This window comes from Pelophylax lessonae (assembly GCF_965119305.1).
Source record: "Pelophylax lessonae genome assembly, chromosome: 12".
Classification (NCBI taxonomy): Eukaryota; Metazoa; Chordata; class Amphibia; order Anura; family Ranidae; genus Pelophylax; species Pelophylax lessonae.
This window is the reverse complement of record NC_138779.1, coordinates 174,081,711-174,104,623: the sequence shown is the minus strand read 5'-3', so window position 1 is coordinate 174,104,623 and position 22,913 is coordinate 174,081,711. Positions and strand designations below refer to the sequence as shown.

The window sequence follows — 22,913 nt, the reverse complement described above, 5'->3', positions numbered from 1 at the left end:
GCTCATGTCAGCCAGCATCAAAGCAGTAGTTTGGGCGCAGCTACACTCGAGACCTTTAATTCTTCCACCTTTCCTCCTGGGACAAAAAGGTTGAGTCCCTGGACAAAAGGGTAATCCTCACCCCTCAGATAAAAATCTCCCTGGAGTGGTCGTCAATACCAAGCAATTTAGAGAAGGGCAGACCTTGGGGTCAGTGAAGCCCTCTGAAAATCGCCACAGACGCAAGCACCTGGGGGTGGGGGGCTCATCTAGAGGGAGCCAAGGGCGTCTAGGACAAGGAAGTAGCCCAGGCCTCCTCCAACTTCAGAGAACTCAGAGCAGTGGGCGAAGCCCTAAGAGCCTTCAAGATTTTCATTTCAGGCATGGAAATTCAGGTCTGCTCCGACAATGCTACAACAGTAGCTTACCTGAAGCACCAAGGGGGTACCAGGTTCAGACCCCTGTTGGTACTAGCCCAGGAAATCCTAGGCTGGGCCAAAGGAAGAGTGATCTCCTTGCTGGCCATTAATATAAAAGGGGAAAGCAACTGGGAAGCAGATTTCCTCAGTCACCATCCAATAAGACCAGGAGAATGGGAACTAAATCCCAAGGTATTTCAGACACTAGTCCAAAAATTCAGCTGCCCAGAAGTAGACCTATTTGCCAGCCTACAAAACAGAAAGGTAAGAGATTCTTTTCTCTTTTGCGGGAAAGAGGGATGTTGGGCCTGGATGCTCTGGCCCAGACATGGCAGTTAGTTAGCCTATGCCTTTCCTCCTTTAACTATTATACCTCGAGTTTTACAGAAGCTCAGTCGTTCCCCGTGTCTTCGCCTCCTCCTGATTGTGCCTTGGTGGCCAAAGAGGGAGTGGTTTGCGACCCTGAAAGCGTTATCGGTAGCACCTCCTGGAAGCTTCCGAACCTCCAAGACCTGCTATTGCAGGGACCAGTTTGGCACCACAGGCCGGAATTCTTTCAGTTGGCCTGGTTAGTGAGCGTCAGATCCTTAGATTAATGGGCTGATCAGACAGAGTGATAGACACACTCCTCCTGAGCAGAAAACCAGTAACGAGGCAAATATACTTAAGTTTGGAAAACATTTTGTACTTGAGGCAGAAGCAAATTTCTTCCGCCTCTGTCCCCCTAATCTGGGATTTCCTACAAGATGGGGTAAAGAAGGGTGTGACAGTTAACACCCTTCAGGTACAAATAGCAGCTCTCTGTTTTTCTAGACGCAAGACTTGCAAAAGAACCTTTAGTTAAGATTTTTGATGGCCAGAGAAAGAGCTACCCCTGTCACTAGAGACAGGTTCCCTCCTTGGGACCTGACTAGGGTTCTAGAGGTGTTATCTAGAAGCCCTTTTGAACCTATAGAAAAGGTTGTCTTTAAGTTTTTGTCCCTTTAAACTAGCCTTCCTATTTGCTGTCAAACCAGCCAGAAGGGTAGGGGACTTACAAGGTCTTTCAATGAAAGAACCATTTATGTTGATCTTCCCAGATAGGATTATTCTCAGGCCAGATCCCCTTATATCTGCCCAAGGTAGCATCTTCCTTTTACAGGAAGCAGGAAATAGTTTTACCATCGTTCTGCGATAATCCTAGGAATGAAAAGGTAATGAAATTTCATTGTTTAGATGTGAAGAGATGTCTCCTCACTTATTTATAGAGGACCAGGGAGTTTAGGAGATCTAATCACCTTTTGATCCTCTACTCTGGACCAAGAAAAGGACTGCAAGAGTCAAAGCCTTCAGTCTCTAGGTGGATCAAGCAAGCCATTACCATGTGTTATGAGGTTTCAGGTGTTCCTGCGCCAATAAAGCTGAAAGCACACTCAAAAAGGGCACTGGCAACTTCCTGGGCCGAAAAAGTGGAAGCTTCCTGGGAACAGTAAAAGTAAATGGGGGGGGTGACCAGCGCTATGGAGTAGTAAAGACAATATACAGGTGTAGAAGCTGCCACCAACCAACCCCTTAAGAATTAGGAGCCAAAAATGTGTAAGAGAAAGTAAAACGGTTGACGGCGCTACCTGGTATATGTATAATAATCCAAGATCACTCCTGTAGACGTCCCAATGACAAAACGCGTAGGGAGGTACTCTACGTCAAATTCACTACCGGTCTGCAGTTTGCCAGCTTTGGAACGCGGAAGCACTCCGGCGCTGCATTTACCTACTGAACCAATCAGCCTGAATCGTGATTCAATAATACTTGCCATTATATGTTGACAGTATATACTACAACATGGGGATCTCTCTGTGTTTGAGCACCTAGATGGGACCCGCTTATCCATGAGGATTCCTTGGAACCCGGCTTATCAGTCACAGATTGGACCCCATTTACCTCTTTGGAATCCTATCCACTTTCATAGCATTGAATTGCGATCCTAAAGTGGAAAGAAAGGGTGAGTGCTAAACCTAGTGGACACTACAGGTACAGGCACCTGTGTTCCACTATGCTCCCCTCTATTTTATCTCGCCAATCACGGACTTTAGTCCAAGCACAGTTTTTATATAGGGAATTTCGCCCCCCATTTTTTATATGGTCACCAATTTCTTATTTTATCACCACTCAGGTTATCAAGATCCTAGTGTACAATTTTAGAGATATATATTTCTTGCACTTCACAATAAATTATTCATTTGCCCTTTTGTGTTATTAATTTTTATATCTTTTTATAGCACTTTAAGCACTTCTCAGGGCTTACACATTTTAGCCCAGATATTGTCTCTGCCATTTTGCACTTTCACTTTACTCTGCACTAATTTATTATAGTTTTGATTTGCGATCTATATGGTTTACAATAAGATCACTTTGTAGGATCTTGGATTATTATATATACCAGGTAGCGCCGATCCCAACTGTTTTACTTTCTCTTACACATTCCTGGGAACAGATTTGCAGTGCAGCCACCTGGTCCAGCCATGACACGTTTCTGAAGCACTACCGAATGGAGGTGCTGTCTCAGCAAGACCTAGCCTTTGGCTGAAAGGTACTACAGGTGGTGTTCCCACCGTAAGGTAGGCCTCTGGTGACTTTATTATCCTCATGTGTTGCCGTCCTGGAAGGTGAGAGGAGAAAACCGTCCTTTAGACTTATCGGTAATAGTGTTTCTACGAACCTTCCAGGACAGCAGGCCTAATTCCCGCCCTGTTAGAAAGGTGAGCAAAGAATGTGGTAAGTATCTAAGTGATTATACATCCCTTGTGAATCGGTTGGAGTACTACTTTTTTACAACTGAGGGACAAGGGGAAGGGTGGGGCCTTTTAATAGCTGTGAACTGATTGTGTTTCCTGTAGGGTTGAGCCTCTCCTCTCTCTTTAGTTGCCGTCCTGGAAGGTTCGTAGAAACACCATTGCAGGTAAGTCTAATGGACGGTTTTCAATAACCGCATTGGTCAGAAATAATTGTAGGTATGCCAAGTTCTCACATCGCTGAGCTCAGTCGCAGAATCGTCGCTGTCATCCCTTTCAGTACCTGATGACGAATTTTCCCACGAATCCCTATCGCTCAGTTTTTCAAATAATTCAGATTCATTGTCGCTGTTTTCCTGTTTGTGTTAAAGGGCTTTTGAACTAAAGGAACGCTTTTTGGACGTCATGGACGTTCTCAATTTTCCAGGCACAAAGAACCGCAAAAGTACCGGCAGGGCACTGGAAAAGCCACTGGGTGAAAAGCTGTGGTAAAATGGCTTGATACAAAGTTGTAATCAGATAATCAGATAAAACAGATTACACCGTATCATATCATTGTTTTTATTTTTCGAATTTCACGCCGGTTCCACCCCGTGTCGCGGCACTCACAGGGAAGGGAACCGGAAGACAGGTGAGGGCATCGGCCGTATTGCACAGCGGGAAGATGGCTGGAGGACAGCGGGGGATCATAGCAGAAGGTAAGTTTGATTGTGGGGTAATCCCGAGTGTGGCTTGGGGTTACCGCTTTTGGCACTGTATATTAACCCCGGGCCACACTCAGGAATACCACCATGGAGGTTAACTATTCTATTTTCTTGTGAGAAGATTTTCTCTAAGTAGCTAAAGATCATTTTTTCCAAGGCTTTACGTCTCTTTTTTTTTTTTTTTTTGGATTAGGAGATAAAGCTCTGGATGGCTACAGTAAGAAGAAATATGTATGTAAACTGCTCTTCATCTTCCTTCTTGGCCATGACATCGATTTTGGACACATGGAAGCGGTCAACTTGCTGAGCTCAAACAAATACACTGAAAAGCAGATTGTAAGTAGCAATGGAAGTGTTAACATTTTCATTAGAATCTGTTTTAAGGCTTTTGTAAATGCAGGGGAATTTTCCCAATCACTCCCATTTTGGGTTGTCTGGCACTTAGAGAATGTATAATGTATCAAGGTGTTAGAACTAGGTTCGGTGGAGTTACTTAATCACAGCCATCAATCCGATTCAAACTTCACTGGAGAGCTTATAAATCTTTTTGATGATACAGTGGTGCTCATAAGTTTACATTCCCTGGCAGAATGTATTTTTCAGAGAATATGAATAAAACAAAAACTTTTCTTTCACTCATGGACATGGTTAGTGTTTGGCTGAAGCCATTTATTAATCAACTGTGTTTACTCTTTTTAAATCATAATGACAACCGAAACTACCCAAATGACCCTGATCAAAAGTTTACATACCCCAGTTCTTAATACCGTGTATTGCCCCCTTTAACATCAATGACAGCTTGAAGTCTTTTGTTGTATTTGTGGATGAGGCTCTTTATCTTCTCAGATGGTAAAGCTGCCCATTCTTCATGTAAATTCTTGGACTGTCTTGCATGAACTGCACGATTGAGATCTCCCCAGAGTGGCTCAATGAAATTGAGGTCAGGAGACTGAGATGGCCACTCCAGAACCTTCACTTTATTCTGCTGTAGCCGATGACAGGTCGACTTGGCTTTGTGTTTAGGATCATTGTCACATTGGAATGTCCAGCTTCTGGGCTGATGAATGCAGTCATTTTTGATAACCTGCTGCATTAATCTTTCCATCAATTCTGACCAAATTTCCTGTGCCTTTTTGTAGCTCACACATCCCCCAAAACATCAGCGATCCACCTCGGTGTTTCACAGTAGGAATGGTGTACCTTTCATCATAGGCCTTGTTGACTCCTCTCCAAATGTAGCATTTATGGTTGTGGCCAAAAAGCTCAATTTTGGTCTCATCACTCCAAATGACTTTGTGCCAGAAGGTTTGAGGCTGATCGCTGTTCGGCGTATTGTAAGAGGGATACTTTGGGGCATTTGTGTAGTAATGGCTTTCTTCCGGTGACTCGACCATGCAGTCCATCTTTCTTCAAGTGCCTCCTTATTGTGCATCTTGAAACAGCCACACCACATGTTTTCAGAGAGTCCTGTATTTCACCTGAAGTTATTTGTGAGTTTTTCTTTGAATCCCAAACAATTGTCCTGGCAGTTATGGCTGAGATTTCAGTTGGTCTACCTGACTGTGGTTTGGTTTTAACAGAACCCCTCATTTTCCACTTCTTGATTAGAGTTTGAACACTGCTGATTGGCATTCTCCTTTCCTTGGATATCTTTTTATATCCCTTTCCTGTTTTTTACAGTTCAACTACCTTTTCCCACAGATCCTTTGACAATTCTTTTGCTTTCCCCATGACTCAGAATCCAGAAACGTCAGTGCAGCAGTGGATGAAAGATGCAAGGGTCTGTCAGGAGTCCAGAAACTCATTGACCTTTTATACACACACTAATTACAAGCAAAGAGATCACAGGTGAGGATGGTTACCTTTTATTAGCCATTCAAACCCCTTTGTTTCAACTTGTGTGCATGTTATCAGGCCAAAATCACCAGGGTATGTAAACTTTTAATCAGGGTAAGTTGGGTAGTTTCTGTTGTCATGATTTAAAAAGCGTAAACACAGTTGATTGATAATAAATAGCTTCAGCCAAACACTAACCATGAGTGAAAAAAGTTCTCAGAAAAATGGTCAAGAAATCATAAATTCTGCCAGGGTATGTAAACTTGTGAGCACAACTCTACGTGAAGCCAAGAGGAAAAAACAATGGGTAACCTATCACACATGCGAGGGCTCAGTGAAATCTGGCTACAGTGGGTTACATAGAACTTGGTGTAAGTACATTAAGTGGACTTTACGACTTTATCACAGTTGCAGTGCTTGCTCAGCGTTGGAAATTCACTAGTTGTCTTTACTTGAAATTGCTCTGCAAAGTAGGCCTTTCATTTGAGAAAATGTTGCTTTTACCTACTGTCACAAGTCTGTGTCCCTGATCACTGCCACATCAGTTATATCATGATGCTGTACTGCACTAGTATATTATTTATTATTATTATTATTGTTTTTTCTTCATTTTTCCAAAAATGTGTGACAAATTACAACTTAAAAAAAAACTCGCTGTTTCTCCTACTAAATGCCTTGGATGGTCTTCTTTCCAAAAAAGGTCATTTGGGGGACATTTTCCTGGCAATTTGGGGCCCAAGGTTATCAGAACAGATCGATTTTCAGATATATTCCATGGTTTGTGAACTATATAACTTTCCTACAGACTGCATAATATACACTGATTTGGGTTATTTTCACCAAAAAAATGTAACAATGTATGTTTTGGCCTATAATTATATCAAAAGATTAATTTTTTGCTAAATTTTATGAACTGAAGTCATTTTTTTTTTCATTTATTTAGGAAAACCTAACCCAGTGGGGATTAAATACTACCAAAAGCAAGCAATGTTTGTGTGAAAAAAAAAAAAATGATAAAAATGTCATATGGGTAGTGGGAAATCTGAAAATTGGTGTGGGCAGGAAGAGGGTGAAAGTGTCAATTATTTAAGTGGTTAAAATATGCTTGTTTCTTTAAAAAAAAAAAAAAACCCTCATTCCACCAACCCCGACTTGTTGTTTTCCTGCTCTCCTAACTCTTAAACTATACTTGTCTGCCCAGTAAAACCTGCGTTGTCCTTCTGCAATCCACTGCTCAGGTCCTGCACGGCGATCTTCTCCTCTGAAATTTAGAAGCTCAACTTTCCCCATAATGCGCATCAGGCTGCCTATTGGCCATTGTGAGACCCTGTTCCTGTAGCCTCCGGGAAAATGTGATAAGGATATGCCAGGAGGCTGCGGGAGCAGAGACGTGTCCTCCTTTCCTAGGCTAGAATAGGATGGGGGGGGGGAACGTACAGATGAAATATGAAAACAAAAGCTTTTTCATATTTCAGAGGATGGGGAGGTTGTAGGGAACTGAATTTTCTTCCCTTAGTAAGGCTGCATTCACATGTCAGCATATTGATCGTGGGCAGAATCGCCGCGATTCCGCCCGCGATCCGGAAATCATTGCAAATCGCGGGACGCATGTGCGTTGCCTGTGATTTGCAATAGCACCCCAAACGCTGAGCGATGTTGCCGCGATTTCCGCCTGCCGAATCGCGGTAACATCGCGCAAAAAAAATCGCGGGACGCATTACGCTCCAAAGAGGCTCTTGTACTTTTTTGGGCATAATGCATCCCGCGATTTTTTTTTTTTTTTGCGCGATGTTACTGCGATTCGGCAGGCGGAAATCGCGGCAACATCGCACAACGTTTGGGGTGCTATTACAAATCACAGGCAACGCACATGCGTCCCGCGATTTGCAATGATTTCCGGATCGCGGGTGGAATCGCGGCGATTCTGCCCGCGATCAATACGCTGACATGTGAATGCAGCCTAAAGGTCCTTTTAAATATGTGCCTATAGCACAAACAAGATCTTATAAATAAATACTAGAAGCATACATTTTTTGTGCTACTGCCACTGATTTTTCTAATGAATTGTTTCTTCTCTGTTCTAGGGCTACCTTTTCATCTCTGTTCTGGTGAATTCCAACAGTGAACTAATCCGCCTTATTAATAATGCAATCAAGAACGACCTGGCCAGCCGCAACCCCACTTTCATGTGCCTGGCATTGCATTGCATCGCCAATGTTGGCAGCAGAGAAATGGCAGAAGCTTTTGCATCAGAGATCCCAAGAATCCTTGTTGCTGGGTAATTGCTTTCTAAAACATAGGTGGGAGGCTTTGCCAGCTGAAAATGGAAATCAGGCCTGTGGTGCCATGGGTTTAAAGTAATGACCTGAAATGAAATGTTCAGGTGGGCCAAGTTGAGAGGGAAAGATTCTGGATGGGCATAACCAGTGTGGCAATATTCAATTGCAGGCAGGAGATGGTGTCTGCAAAACTGCATGTTCTGTTCTGTTCACCCTTCTATTGTTAAGCAGCATAACAGCAGAAACCTTTCTTCTGTGTGTTTTAGCAGATAGGCTGGTGTTCCTCTTTTGGATGCATGATATATCGGCCATCCTGCTCAGAGTAACTTCTGCAATACTCCTGACCCGTTTTCTTGTCATGTCCTTTTAATAGTGACACAATGGACAGTGTAAAGCAGAGTGCAGCTCTTTGCTTGTTAAGACTCTACAAGACCTCACCTGACCTTGTGCCTATGGGTGAATGGACATCACGGGTGGTCCACCTCCTCAATGACCAACACATGGTACGTGCTTTAGATTTGTCTGGAGGTAATTTACTGGTTGCAGAATAAATTATAGAAGTTAAGTATTGTAAAAAGGCAAATGTTGGCTTTCCTGCTTAGACAGTGTAACTATACAGATTCCCATTCTATCTTGTATATAAAAAATAGGCGTATTATTCCCTATTACTAGACAGTGGACAGAGTCAAGCAAACCATTCGTTTGTGCCCCAAACAACCAAATGCACATTCAGACCAAAATGTCTGAAATCACTACATGCAGTTTGGAATAAATGGCTCTACATTGTTATATGTTATATTATGTTGTTATCTATATTTTAAACCAGTAATTCTATATCTGCAGTTGGCTGTTTTTGTCTTGAAATGGGGAATATTTCTCTTATCTTGGTATGAGACGTGAATACCTTCTGTTTTTTATAAAGGCTTTACTGAAAATTATAGACAGTTTTGGACTTTAAATGAGGCACAAGCAGGTAATGCTTTGCGTCTTCATCCCTGCATATGAAAAAACTGAGGATAGAGGGGACTAAAAGAGGTGCATGGAAAACAGCCAGCCCCCAGTTTGATGTACTCACCCTCCAGTCTGCCAATAAACCAAATGAACCTGTCTTACAATGTAGGATAAAAACAGGGGTTTAGTTGACACGCATTTGCAAATCACAAAGGGGGGGGATAACTGCGCTAAACTCCTATAGGTAAGCAGCAACTTAAAGTGCGACAAACAACTCAACGGAATAAATGTTGCGCTAAAATTGAATATTATTTCAAAAATATTAATCAAATTGTGAAATAAAGTGATGGTGATGAACCATACATTAGGCTGTGTAAAACCACAAATAACAATGTTCAAATGTTCATTGAAAAATAAATCCAAAAATTTGGAGTGTGTATAAAATGCAAGATGAAACTGGTGAAGCCACTAGATGTACAAACTTCTTACCAAATGCAGGTAAATAATTCGCCCAAATCTCAAGATAACAATTCTGGTCGAACGACTTCAAAATGACTCCTCAGATTTGCATGATGTCTCAGTAGTCAAATGCCAAGTGCATGTAAAAGAGAATAATAGCTTCCATAGCATAATACTGTATCACCCAGTAATGTCAATGATAGTTTAAATCACCCGAAGTGTGTGCCACCACCAATACTATCTGCTTACCAGACATGCAATGAATCAAAGTGAATAGTAAACACCAACACCCTTAAGGCCCGTACACACGTACCGATTGTCGGCCGTAAAGATTCGGACGATGACCGATCGGCCGATTGTAGGCTTGTTAGTATGATGCTTCCGACAGCCGACAGCGCATTTTCGGCCGAACAGAATCTGTTGTGCAAGCATTAAAATTTTTGTTGGCCAACACCAGAACGGCCGATTGTTCGCCAGTCAGTACAGATTTCGGCCGACAGACAGCAGATTTGCAAGACTGGGCATGCTCAGAAAAGAAAAAAGACAAGGAAAGTTAACCATCACATGACATTACTTCTGCAGTCGGCTGTTGTTTTTGACAAAATTCGTGTGCAGTCTTTTGCACTTTTCAACAGACAAGACAGCCCTCGGTCAAAAGACGGCTGATCGTTCGGCCGACGATCGGTACGTGTGTACGGAGCTTAAGATCCAATCTGCTTACCGAAAGGAAAGATAAACTAGCCAGAAGCCAGGAAAGGAGCAACCTAAAGTGGCCCAATAAGGTTCAAAGGGACCACCACCAACACCACAGCCGCTTACCAGACAAAGGTAAAAAGAATGCCAATATCGGTCTGTTGGGGATGTCCTCCAAATAAGGCCAAGGTGACTGAGAAAGATTCTCCAAAGTAATCCAATGGCAAGGTTATGCAAAGAAAACAAAGCGCTCCATAGTGTAAAACCTTAGATTTAATATATAAAATAAAGGAGAGCAACTTACAGACATAAAAATGGAAAAGCGTGGGGTTTGAATGAGCCGCCGGCCGGTCGGCTCTTCCGCCCGTCCTCAGACTCGTAGTGGTGACGTCAGCACGCCGCGACCGACGTATGTTTCGTCAGATGTGACGTTCTCAAGGTAGGATAAAAAACTAGGATAGAGGGGACTAAAAGAAGTGCATGGAAAACAGCCAGCCCCCAGTTTGATGTACTCACCCTCCAGTCTGCCAATAAACCAAATGAACCGGTCTAACAATGTAGGATAAAAACAGGGGTTTAGTTGACACGCATTTGCAAACGCATGTGTAAGCTGCAAGGCCGCTTCACGGCACTTTGTGTAATTTGCAGTCCTAACACCAATGAATCGGAGTGGCTCCATAGTAGAAGCACATGGTTGCAAATGGATGGATGGGGAAACGGGTGGGACTGGAGGTTGTCCAATCCTCCCCCCAACCTTTACTGTACTGCACACTTGCTTTATTAGACTAAAACAATATAAATGTAGTACAGTTTATGCTTGTGCAGTCTGCGTTTTGTGGGTAGGGCAGTCCCTTCTTTTTAGTGCTGCCCTATTCCCAGAAACATGGTCGTAAAAAGTCCCGGGTTCTTTCAAAATCACGGCGTAGAATTTGGATTTCCATGCGGTTTTGCAGATGCCAAATCATGGGCATTCTGCCAATGTGTTGGCATCCTTGTGCATCTGCTAAACAGCAACCGGTTTCAGGATCACACAATAGTGTGAACTCCACGCATTTGAAAACACAGCGTGTTGGTGTTGCCACTGCCCTGCGGGTGTGTTTTGGGAAAAGAGGGTCAGGGAAAAGATATATAAAAATTTGTTTCTGTTTAACCCCTCAACCCTTAGGGCAAGTTTACACTATGTGCACAGACCAAAGATGACTCACTGCAAGTTGCATAGTTTTGTTGTTTTAGTACTTTATACATCCATAGTTAAACTTTTTTTTTTCTAGTTTTAAATTGGGTAGAAAAGGGTTACAACCTCTGTCAGTTTATCCTTTGCTGTCTGTGTTGCCATTGGGGAAATTTGCCTTCACTTTCTGGCCTGGGGACACAGCACGAATTGAGATAAAATCTTTATAAATTGAGAGTTCATCTCGTAGAGAGTTGTCACTGGAAAAGGTGAAATGCTTACCCTAACTTCTTGTTCTGGTGGAAACTTTTAAACCTTCTATATAAGGTTCTATCTTGCTGACAATTTTCACCAGGACAAATACAGATTTTACTACATCTGCGACACAGACAGCAGTAAAAACTGGACAGGGGTTCTAGCCAGAATCTAAACTTTTTTTTTTTTTATTAAAAATCTGAAAAAAGAAAAAAACATTGGCTATATCTACACTTTTTAAAGTGGTTGTAAAGACACAAGGTTTTTTTTTACCTTCATGCATTCTGTGCAAAAAGTTAAAAAAACCTGTGTGCAGCAACCCCCCCCCCCCAGTACTTACCTGAGCCACCTCTTGATCCAGCGATGTCCACGAGAGTCTTGCCTCTCCGGGTACTCACTCCTGATTGGCTTTTGGCTCCCGCTTACAGCCAGTGAGCCATACAGGAGATGGGGGGGAAACCACTGTTCCATGTGTAAATGGACACACAGAGCCATGGGTCAGAAGCACACCTGCTTGGGTGCCCCTGCCAGGAGAAAGGAGCGGCGGCGTGGGGACCTGAAAAGAGGAGGATGCAGGCTGCTCTTTGCAAAACCATTGCACAGAGCAGGTAAGTAGAACATGTTTGTTGTTTTAAAAATTCCCATGCCGACGCTCCTGGATCCTCCCTCCTGCCGGTGCAGGTGCGCTCATGACCTGCGTCTGTGTGTTCATTTACACACGGAGTCATGGCTTGGCCACACCCCCTCCATCTCAGGATTGGCTCACTGGATGTGATTGAGAGCAGCGGGAGCTAATGGCTGCCAAAAGCCAATCAGGAGTGCGAGTCCCTGGAGAGGCAAGACTCTCGTGGATAGAGGGGGGGCTCAGATAAGTATTAGGGGGGGAGGCTGCTGCACACAAGGTTTTTTACCTTCATGCATAAAATTCATGAAGGTAAAAAACCTTGTGCCTTTACAACCACTTTCAGTACATTCACATTTCCTTATGTCTTATCCTTTTTAAAATTGCCCCAGATACAGAAAAATACTTGACCTGTCAGAAATTCAGTGTGCTCCTAATTTCTTCTTAAAGCTGACAACAGAGTACTTCTACTGCACAAAAAATCTCCAGTAGTGGTTCCAAACAAGTCAATTTCTCCCCTGTTGTACTACAGAACACCCCCCCCCTCCTCTCCTTGTCTCCAAACCCTAGGACACCTGCCCAGGTCTTTCTCTGAAGCTGTGATTTTGTGTTTTTTGTTTGGCTTTGTAGTTATACATCATTTTATGTACAAGCAGTTTAGGGCCTCTACCACATGGGGCGTACTACAGCGGATGCCCTTGCTAGGCTGTTTTTTCCAGCATAGGGTTGCACAAGTGTTCTGACAGAGCCACTGCTTCCAATCTGACATCCTTGTGGGGTAGGTGGTGTGTGTCCCCAAATTCGCACAGTGTGCCTTTGGAGCCATGCAGCTGCACAGATATCAAATTGAGAATGAGCTTGTTGTGCTGATTCTCCTGTCACTGTCCAATTATGGACTGGGGCTTGTCTGGGACGACTTGGACTCGGTGTAAGTGGTTTGAATTAAGCAGATGAAGGGTCTGTGTCTGCTTGGTTTACGCACGGACACAGCCTGCTCTGCTCTGTGGGCAGTCGGATGTAAAAGGACTGGCTGTCTGTTTACATCTGACTGCCTGCCGATCTGGCTAGAAGATGTAGGTGAATGGATCCCCTTCCGTTTGTTTTTATCGGATTGGATATAGGAGAATTGAGGGTCCAAACGCATCCATCTGAAAAACAGACAAGCAGATTTAATCTGACCACTCGTGTAAAAGGGGCCTTGACCACTTTAGGACCAGAGGATTTTCCTGCTTTACGTCCAGGCCACTTTTTGCAACTTGGCACAGTGCGACTTTAACTGACAATTGCGCGGTCATGCAACGCCGTACCCAAATGGAATTTACGTCCTTTTTTTCCCCAGAAACAGAGCTTTCTTATGGTGGTATTTGATCACCTCTGCACTTTTTCATTTTTTGCGATACTAACCACTTGCCGACTGCCTAACGTAGATCTACGTCGGCAGTCAGCCCCTCGCAGGCAAAGCGACGTAGGTCTACGTCGCCAGCCTGTGAGGCTCTGGGGAGCGAGCACGCACCGCCGGAGGCGCGCGCCTGCTCCCGCTTGCTCACAGACCCCACCTGCGGTGGGGTCCGCCGGGCACTCGTGATTGTCCGTTACAGCGGGAGAAAGGCAGGCGGCTAATGTAAACACAGCTGCCTGTCATTCTCCCCTGTGCAAGAATGGAGATCACACGGTTCTACTATGTAGGACCGTTGATCTCTGTTCTTACACAAGTAGCCACAGCCAATCACAGTTAGAAGCACGCCCCTAGGGACACACTTAACCCCTCCCTCTCCAATAAAGTTAACCCCTTCCCTCCCAGTGTCATTTTTACAGTAACAGTGCATATGTATAGCACTGATTACTGTAGTAATGTCACTGGTAACCCCAAAAATGTCAAAAATGTCAGTCAAGGGTCCGATCTGTCTGCCGCAATGTTGCAGTCCCGCAAAAAAATCGTTAACGATTACTCGTTAAAAAAAAAAACAACAAATATGACAAAAATCTTTCCCTTAATTAGTAAACCCAATAACTTTTGTGCAAACCAATCAAAATACGCTTTTTGCAATATTTTTATTTTTTTTTTAACAAACATTTGTAGTATAAAACAAATTGGCCGAAAATGTTAAAAAATTTTGATTTTTACATTTTTTTTTTGGGGAATTTCATATAAAAAAATGTGAAAAATATTGTTATTTTTGCAAAATTGATGCTTTTTTTTGTTTATAGTGCATGATCAAAAAATCACACAGGTGATCAAATACCACCAAAAGAAAGCTCTGTTTGTGGGAAAAAAAGGATGTGAAATTTGTTTAGGTACAGCATCGCACGACCGCGCAATTGTCCGTTAAAATGACGCAGTGCTGAATCGCAAAATAGGCCTTGGTCAGGAAGGGGGTAAAATCTTCCGGGGCTTAAGTGGTTAATAAAACAAAAGCGTCAATTTTGAAAAAATGACAATATTTTTCTACTTTTGAGTTAAAAAATATCCAATATATTCAATTTTTGTCATATATTTAGGCCAAAATGTATTTAGCTACATGTTTTGACAAAAAAATTCTCAATGAGCGTATTTTTATCCACTTTAAGGCCGGAAGATTTTACCCCATTCCTGACCAGGCCATATTTGCGATTCGGCACTGCGTTACTTTAGCGGACAATTGCACGGTCGTGCGACGCTGTACCCAAATTAAATTTATGTCCTTTGTTTTCCCCACAAATAGAACTTTCTTTTGGTGGTATTTGATCACCTGTGCGATTTTTTTTACTTTTTGCGCTATAAACAAAAAAAGCGCGACAATTTTGAAAACATATTTTTCACTTTTTTTTTTTTTTTTATATGAAATTCCCCCAAAAAATTTAAAAATCAAAATTTAACATTTTAGGCCAATTTGTTTTCTGCTACATATGTTTGGTAAAAAAAATCGCAATAAGCGTATTTTGATTGGTTTGCGCAAAAGTTATCGCAGCTACGAACTACGGGAAATTTATGTCATTTTTGTGTTTTTTTTTTTTTTAACTAGTAATGGCGGCGATCTGCGTTTTTTTTTTTTTTGCGGGGGACTGTGACTTTGCGGCGGACAGATCGGACCCCTGACTGACATTTTTGACACTTTTGGGGGACCAGTGATATTACTGCAGTAATCAGTGCTAAAAATATGCACTCTTACCGTAATAATGACACTGGCAGGGAAGGGGTTAACTTTATTGGTGATCAAGGGGTTAATGTATGCCTGGTGCTTACTTATGTGTGTGGGGGAAGGGAACTGTGTAACACAGGCACAGATCGCAGGTTCAGCTATGCTGAATCCTGTACGCTGTCCCTGTCTGTCACTTAGGAGATCCGCCCGCTTTGCTTACACAAGTGGGCGGATCTCCACACTCGATTCCCCGACAATCGGGGAAGAGCAGCGGTGATCACCACCTCTCCTCCCCTGGCCCGACTCCCACTGTGACTGAATACAGCGGGAGCTAGCCTCCGGCGGCGCGCGCTGCCAACAAGGGGAGGAATCCAGCGTCTACGTCGCTGGACGATAACAAGCCACTTTGCCGCAGTACGCTTAATGTGACGGATTCCGTTTTTCTCAGCGGGGGATCGAGCCGCCGATCCCCCGCTGAGCAGCAGGAGGACAGCTGTGTCTCCGCGCTGTGTGCGGAGACACAGCTGTCAGTTCCCCATGCATCTCTATGGGGGAAATCGGATGTTGATGGACCGTCAGTCCGTTCTCACCCGATCCCATCCGATCCGATCCGCTGGACGGATGGAAAATAGGGATTTGACGGATCGGGTCGGATGTCAACGGACATGTCTCCGCTGACATCCGATGCCCCATAGGAATGCATGGGGGGACCGTTCAGATCCGCCAAAAAAACTGACAGGCGGATCTGAACGGTCCGCCTGTGTGAAAGGGGCCTAAAGCATTGTACCAGGAGAAGATCCCCCCCCTCCCCCCTAGCTGTCAAAGCAGGAGAGCAGGGGGTGGGGGGGGGGGGGTCGGTCCGTTTGTTACATGTTACACCCTGAACATGGGTGTAACATGTTACAAAAGTTGAACTTTTCCTTTTTTAAGCTGGTCATTTCACTAAAGCTAGGTTATACACACGGGTTAATTTACTAAAACTGGAGAGTGAAAAATCTGGTGCAGCTCTGCATAGAAACCAATCAGCTTCCTGTGTTTTAATAAGCTGAAGTTAGAAGCTAATAGGCTACTATGCACACTTGCACCAGCTTTTGCACTATTCACTTTTTATAAATCAATCCCATTGAGTCCCCCCCCCCCCCCCCCCCACCAATCAACCAGCAGGCTGAAGGGAAAAAAAAGATTCCTGCATCCGGAATTGTGAGGTGAATGTAGGAATCCCCCCCCCCCCCCCCCCCCATGCTGTTGTTTTCTGACAGCAGGGACTCCTCAGCGGCTGATAGAGAGCAGGTTTTCCAGCAAGACTGATCAGCTTCTGCTGGACTGGGGGGCCTACACACAGATCAGAATTCAGCCAGAGTCCTTGCTGATCCGGCCGTTTGTACCCATCTTTAGGGCAAATCTAGCAGCAGAAGTAAATACTGTGGGTGAAATCTCTAGACTGACATTGAATGTTGCAGAAAACTGTTTTTTATATTTTATCTTTAACTAGCTGTTCATTTGTATCTTTTATTTTTGATTAGTATTCTGGTTTTGAGTTTTTGTTTTTACGTCCTACAGCTACTTTTTGTTTTCTGTCATTGATACAGGGAGTTGTGACTGCAGCTGTCAGCCTCATTACTTGCCTCTGCAGAAAGAATCCGGATGACTTCAAGACATGCGTGTCTCTGGCAGTTTCCAGACTCAGTCGAGTAAGTTTTTCGTTCCTGTGTTTTTTGTTAGGGAGTCCACTAAGAAAAAAAACACTTCAGCGTGCAGATATTTACTAATGAAAGTAGCATGTTTATACACAGGTGCATCTCCTAAAATTAGAATATCAATAAATGTATTTATTTCAGTAATTTATTTCAAAAAGTGAAACTCCTATATTTTATATAGATTCTTTACACACAGAAAATTTGAATATTACAGAAGACCAATAAAAAGGATTTTGAATACAGAAATGTTGGCTTACTAAAGTATGTACATGTACAGTATAGTGTGCACGCAATACTTGGTCAGGGCTTCTTTTGCATGAATTACTGCATCAATGTGGCGTGGCATGGAGGCGATCAGCTATGGCAATGCTGAGGTGTTATGGAATCTCAGGTTTCTTTTGAATAGTGGCCTTCAGCTCATCTGCATTGTTCGGTCTGGTGTCTCTCATCTTCCTCTTGACAATACCCCACAGATTCTCTATGGGTTTAGGTCAGGCGAATGGGTTTGCGGGCCAATCAAGGACAGTGATACCATGATCATGAAACCAGGTATTGGTACTTTTGGCAGTGTGGGCGGGTGCCAAGTCATACTGGAAAACCCAGTGTAGTGCTTTTTCCCTTCACATTCTGTCTTTTTGACCCCCAGGACAAAAAATGCTGGGGGGGAAACAGTGGTCATTGGGACAGAAGGAAGCAGTAATGAAAACCTGACAGAGGTTGTAACCTTCTCAGTTTCCAAAAATAACACAGTAGAGGTCCCTGTAAAGGGAGATTCTAATCAAATGGAACAAGACTCCGCAGTCTTTGGACAATCTAATACGGCTGAGTCGGAGGACAAAAGTCCCGGATATGGTGGCTTCGCTCTCCGGCAAATCAGCTGGGAAAATCCTTCCTCCCCTTGTATTGTCCGGCTGGGGAGACATCATCGGAAAGCATTGTGCTCAGGGGATCTGGACGCTGGAAGAGTCCAGACTACCGATCAATGTCCTGGAACTCTGAGCGATCAGACTGTGTCTGGATCATTGGACTGATCGTCTTTAGGGATGCCCAGTGCACATTCAATCGGACAATGCCACGGCCGTGGCTTATGTCATTTACCAAGGGGGCACCAGAAGTGCCCTGGCGGCTTTGGAGGTAGCCAGCATTCTAAGGTGGGCAAAATGGTTTGTTTCAGCTCTCTCCGCCGTACACATTCCAGAGGTGGAAAACTGGCAGGCGGATTACCTCAGGCGGCAGGCGTTGGACCAAGGGGAGTGGTCCCTTCACCCAGGGGTGTTTCATCAGCTGTGTCTCTGGTGGAGCACCCCCGAGGTGGACCTGTTGGCATCTCCGCTCAACGCAAAGGTACAGAAGTTTGTGGCTCGGTCAAGGGATCTTCTGGCAGAGGCCACAGGCACGCTGGGGGCCCTGTGGGGTCAGTTTCGTCTGATCTGAAGCTTCTGCCCAGACTCCTTCGCAGGATCGAGGCGCAAGGAATTCCGGTAATCTTAGTGGCACCGGACTGGCCTCGCTGGGCCTGGTATGCTAATCTAGTGCGTACCTCCCAGGGAGGATTTGCTGTCCCAAGGACCGATCTTCCATCCTGCTTTACAGTTGCTGGCTTTGACGGCTTGGCTGTTGAACGCCAGGTGCTGATGGATAGAGGTTTGTCTGAGTCGGTGATTCCTACGTTGTTAAAGCTAGGTAATCTACCTCTAGGAAGATCTACCATTGTACGTGGTGCGTGGTGTGAGTCTCTTGGGGTTCATCCTCGCTCCTTCCTTCAACGGGGGTTAAACCGCATTTGGCGTTGGGTACCATCAAGGACCAGGTCTCGGCCTTGGCGTTTTTTTTCCAACGACCTTTGGCCACACACTCCCCGGTATGTACCTTTCTTCAGGGTGTCCAACATTTGGTTCCTCCAGTGCGGGCTACGTTGCCACCTTGGGATCGTAATTTGGTGCTTTCAGCTCTACAGAAGCCTCCCTTTAAAAATATTGGGGAGATTCCTCTGCTTACGCTGTCCCAGAAGGTGACCTTTTTGGTCGCTATCACTTCTGCGCGCAGGGTGTCAGAACTGACGGCGTTATCCTGTCGCTCACCTTATTTGGTGATTCACAAGGATAAGGTGGTGCTTCGCCCCTGTCCGTCATTCCTTCCTAAGGTAGTCTCTCACTTTCATGTGAATGAAGACGTGTTGCGTTCTCTGTGTCCCAGGCCTAAACATCCAAAGGAAATTGCCTTGCATGCCTTGGATGTGGTCCAGGCAGTTAGGGTGTACCTGGCAGCTACGGAGTCTTTTAGGAAGTCAGACTCACTATTTGTGGTCACGGATGGACCTCGCAAAGTGTTGTCCGGTTCCTCTGCGACCATTTCCAGGTGGATCAGACAGACGGTGGTTCAAGCCTTTTCCATCAGGGGTCAGGTTCCTCCTTTCCCTGTCAAGGCGCTCTCTACTAGGGCGCTTGTCTTCTGGGCCTTCCGTCATCCGGCATCAGTGACGCAGGTTTGCAAGGCGGCCCACCTTGTCATCGGTGCACACTATTACAAGATTTTATAAAGTGGATGTGTTGGCATCTATGGATGATTCCTTTTGGCTGCAAGGTTTTGCAGGCTGCTGTTAAGAGGACCTGATCCTTTTTGAGGGTGTGTTGTTTTTTTTTCAGGTGGGCCCTAGCTGTTTTGGTTGAGCCCCTGTCGCCTGGTTGGCTACTGTTTTTATAGCCTTGGGAATTTTTTGCTGTTTACCACCCCTCATGTTACACACTGCTTTGGGACATCCCAGTGATCAAAAATGACAGGAGCTGTGTACGTCAATCAACGAAAGAGAAAATGGGATTTTTGACTTACCGTAAAATCCATTTCTCTGATGTTCATTGACGGACACAGCACCCACCCCCTGTGGAGTTATAATTCTCCTGACACTGCTTTTAACAAAACAAAGTGACTATAGCAGAAAGAGGGAGTATACCCACTGGGACTGCTCATAGGTGTTGCCAGAATTTTTTTTATGCCTAGTGTCCTGCTCCTGTCGTATGCAGTATAATCCATTGGTTAAGAATGACAGGAGCTGTGTCCGTCAATGAACATCAGAGAAATAGATTTTTACGGTAAGTCAAAAATCCCATTTTTGTCTTCTACTTGAATGTAAATCTGTGGCTAGGCAATGAATGTGAACCATTTAGATATTCTTAGAAAACATTAAATTAGGAAGCTGGGGCAGTGGTCTCCAAACTGGTCCTGAAACCGGATGCAGCCCATTGCTTGCTTTTGTCTGGACAGCTAAATGCCCCAAGTGCTCACTCTATCGGGTATAGTAGGTGTGTTGCTTTACTTAGATGGGGAAGCTCCAAAGACTGAAAACCCAAAAGAAAGGACCTAGTGCATTACTCTTGAACGCATTCTAAAAATGTATTGAATGCCAAAAATGTACTCCTACAGATAACTTGAAGACAAATCCACCTCGTGGAAAGAACATGTCCCTGTGTTAGAACCGCTAACGCGTTTCTGGAGGCATGCTCTCTTGCTCAGAGCTAAACCATCATCCTTAAGGCTCAAATTTATACTGAAAATGGCAGCATTAATCCCTCCCCTTTAAGCATGTGCACTAGGCGGGGCCATATGGCACCCATGTGGACCAACAACATAAACACGGGAACGTCTACTCTATAGTGATCACCAGCCATCCATGAATTGCCATACAATCATCTTTAATAGATGCTGGCTGGCATCACATCCTATTGGGATCCCTTCTCTTACCATATCAGGCATACTGACCCCTGGATTTGTCTTAAGCGATTTTAGTCTTCATGTTTTGTGAGTGTTTTTGGCCTTCAATACATTTTTAGGTGTTCAAGGGTAATGCACTAGGTGCTTTCGTCTCCTTTCTTTAGTTCTTGCTTTTGTCTGGACCTTGGTGCACTCCAACAATGGGACATCATTCCTGCTACTTATGCCAACAATGGGGCACTATTCCTCCAAATGACCACCAGCAGCGGGGCGCAACCAGTTGCCGACCAGCCGCTGCAGTTATATGGCGGCAGGTTCCCACCAGTCGCCGTACCTGTACGGCGGTTCGCGGGAGTGATCCCGGATGCGCACATCTACTCGCCAGCGGGGAAATTGATCCACCAGGCCAGCAGCTGATTGCCGCCGGGCACACGTGATTGCCGGGTACCCGCAAACGCTCTCCGTGAAGAGAGAACAATGGTCTGCTGTTGTAAACACTGCAGACTGTTGTCCTGTCAGGATTTAATGCAGAGCTCCTGTGTTACTCCTATTTAGGAACACAGGTCTCTGTACTGATTTCACAAGCCCATCCCCCTCACAGTTATGCTCACATTTAACCCTTTGATCGCCCCTGGGTTACCCCCTTCCTTGCCAGTGTCATTATTACAGGAACAGTGCATATTTTTAGCACTGGTTACTGTAGTAATGTCATTGGTCCCCCCAAAAGTGTCAAAAATGTCAGGGGTCCCATCTGTCCGCCGCAATGTCGCAGTCCCGCAAAAAATCGCTGATCGCCGCCATTACTAGTAAAAATAAAAAATGACAAATCTTCCCCCTAGTTTTTAGATGCGATAACGTTTGCGCAAACCAATTATACGCTTATTGGGATTTTTTTTACCAAAAATATGTAGCAGAATATAAATTGGCCTTAAATGATGAAGAAAATTAGTTTTTTTTATTTTTATTTTTTTATCGGGAATGTTGTATAGCAGCAAATGAAAAATATTGTGTTTTTTCAGAGTTGTCACTTTTTTTGTTTATAGTGCAAAAAATAAAAATCGCAAAGGTGATCAAATACAACCAAACGAGAGCTCTATTTGTGGGGAAAAAAGGACATTCATTTTATTTGGGTACAGCGTCGCATTAGCGTGCCATTGTCCGTTAAAATGACGCAGTGCCGAAACGTAAAAATGGGCCTGGTCATTAATCTTCCGGTCCAGGAGTGGTTAAAGCGGAGCTCCACCCAAAAGGGGAATTCTGCTTTAAGCACTCCCCTCCTATGCCACATTTGCTGCATTTTTTTTTTTCAGTGATGGGGAGTGGATACCTAGTTTTGTCGATAGCCTAGGCAATCTGTGTAGGAGTTCTCCTCTCCCTCTCCCTGCAATTTTCTAGGACATGTCACAGGTCCCAGAAGATTGCCTGACCATTGAGGATGTGCAGCACGGCTTGACCTGGCTGTGAAGCCGCAAGCTGTCACAGCCGGGTGCCCACACTTGTAATGCTGGGGAGAGGAGAGGAAGAGATCTAAGGGATCAGACAGCCACATCTCTGGATCCTGGGACAGGTGAGCGTGTTTAACCACTTTCAGACCAAAGGATTTGGCTGCTCAATGACCAGGCCCTTTTTTGTGATTCGGCACTGCTTGACTTTAACCGACAATTACACGGTCGTGCGACACTGTACCCAAATAAAATTGATGTCCTTTTTTTTCCCCCCCACAAACAGAGCTTTCTTTTGGTGGTATTTGATCACCTGTGCGATTTTTTTATTTTTTGCGCTATAAACAAAGCGCGACATATATATTTTTGCACATTTTTTTTATGAAATTCTCAAAAAAAAAGTAAAAATCCAAATCCTTTAACATTTTAGGCCAATTTGTTTTCTGCTACATATTTTAGGTAAAAAAATTGCAATATGTGTATTTTGATTGGTTTGCGCAAAAGTTATTGTGTTTACTAACTACAGGAAAGATTTATGTCATTTTTATTGTTTTTCTTTTTACTAGTAATGGCGGCGATCTGTGATTGATTTTTTTTTTTTTTTTTTTTTGTGCGGGACTGAGTCATTGCGGCGGACAGATCGGACCCCTAACTGACATTTTTGACACTTTTGGGGGTACAAGTGACATTACTACAGTAATCAGTACTAAAAATATGCACTGTTACTGTAAAAATGACACTGGCAGGTAAGGGGCTAACAGTATGGGTGATCAAGGGGTTAAATGTGACCCTAGGGGCGTGATTCTAA

The 22,913-nt window shown here is 44.1% G+C and overlaps 1 protein-coding gene across 2 annotated transcripts in view; it reads left to right on the top strand.

Moving 5' to 3' along the window:
• AP2A1 (adaptor related protein complex 2 subunit alpha 1) overlaps positions 1-22,913 on the top strand; it is a 136,069-nt gene that overhangs the window by 37,978 nt on the left and 75,178 nt on the right. For both annotated transcript variants that reach the window (XM_082273796.1, XM_082273795.1), the window contains exons 3-6: positions 4,067-4,209; positions 7,794-7,987; positions 8,362-8,491; positions 16,848-16,949. In XM_082273796.1, coding sequence (XP_082129922.1) covers positions 4,067-4,209; positions 7,794-7,987; positions 8,362-8,491; positions 16,848-16,949 — 569 coding nt within the window. The remainder of the gene's footprint in view (positions 1-4,066; positions 4,210-7,793; positions 7,988-8,361; positions 8,492-16,847; positions 16,950-22,913) is intronic.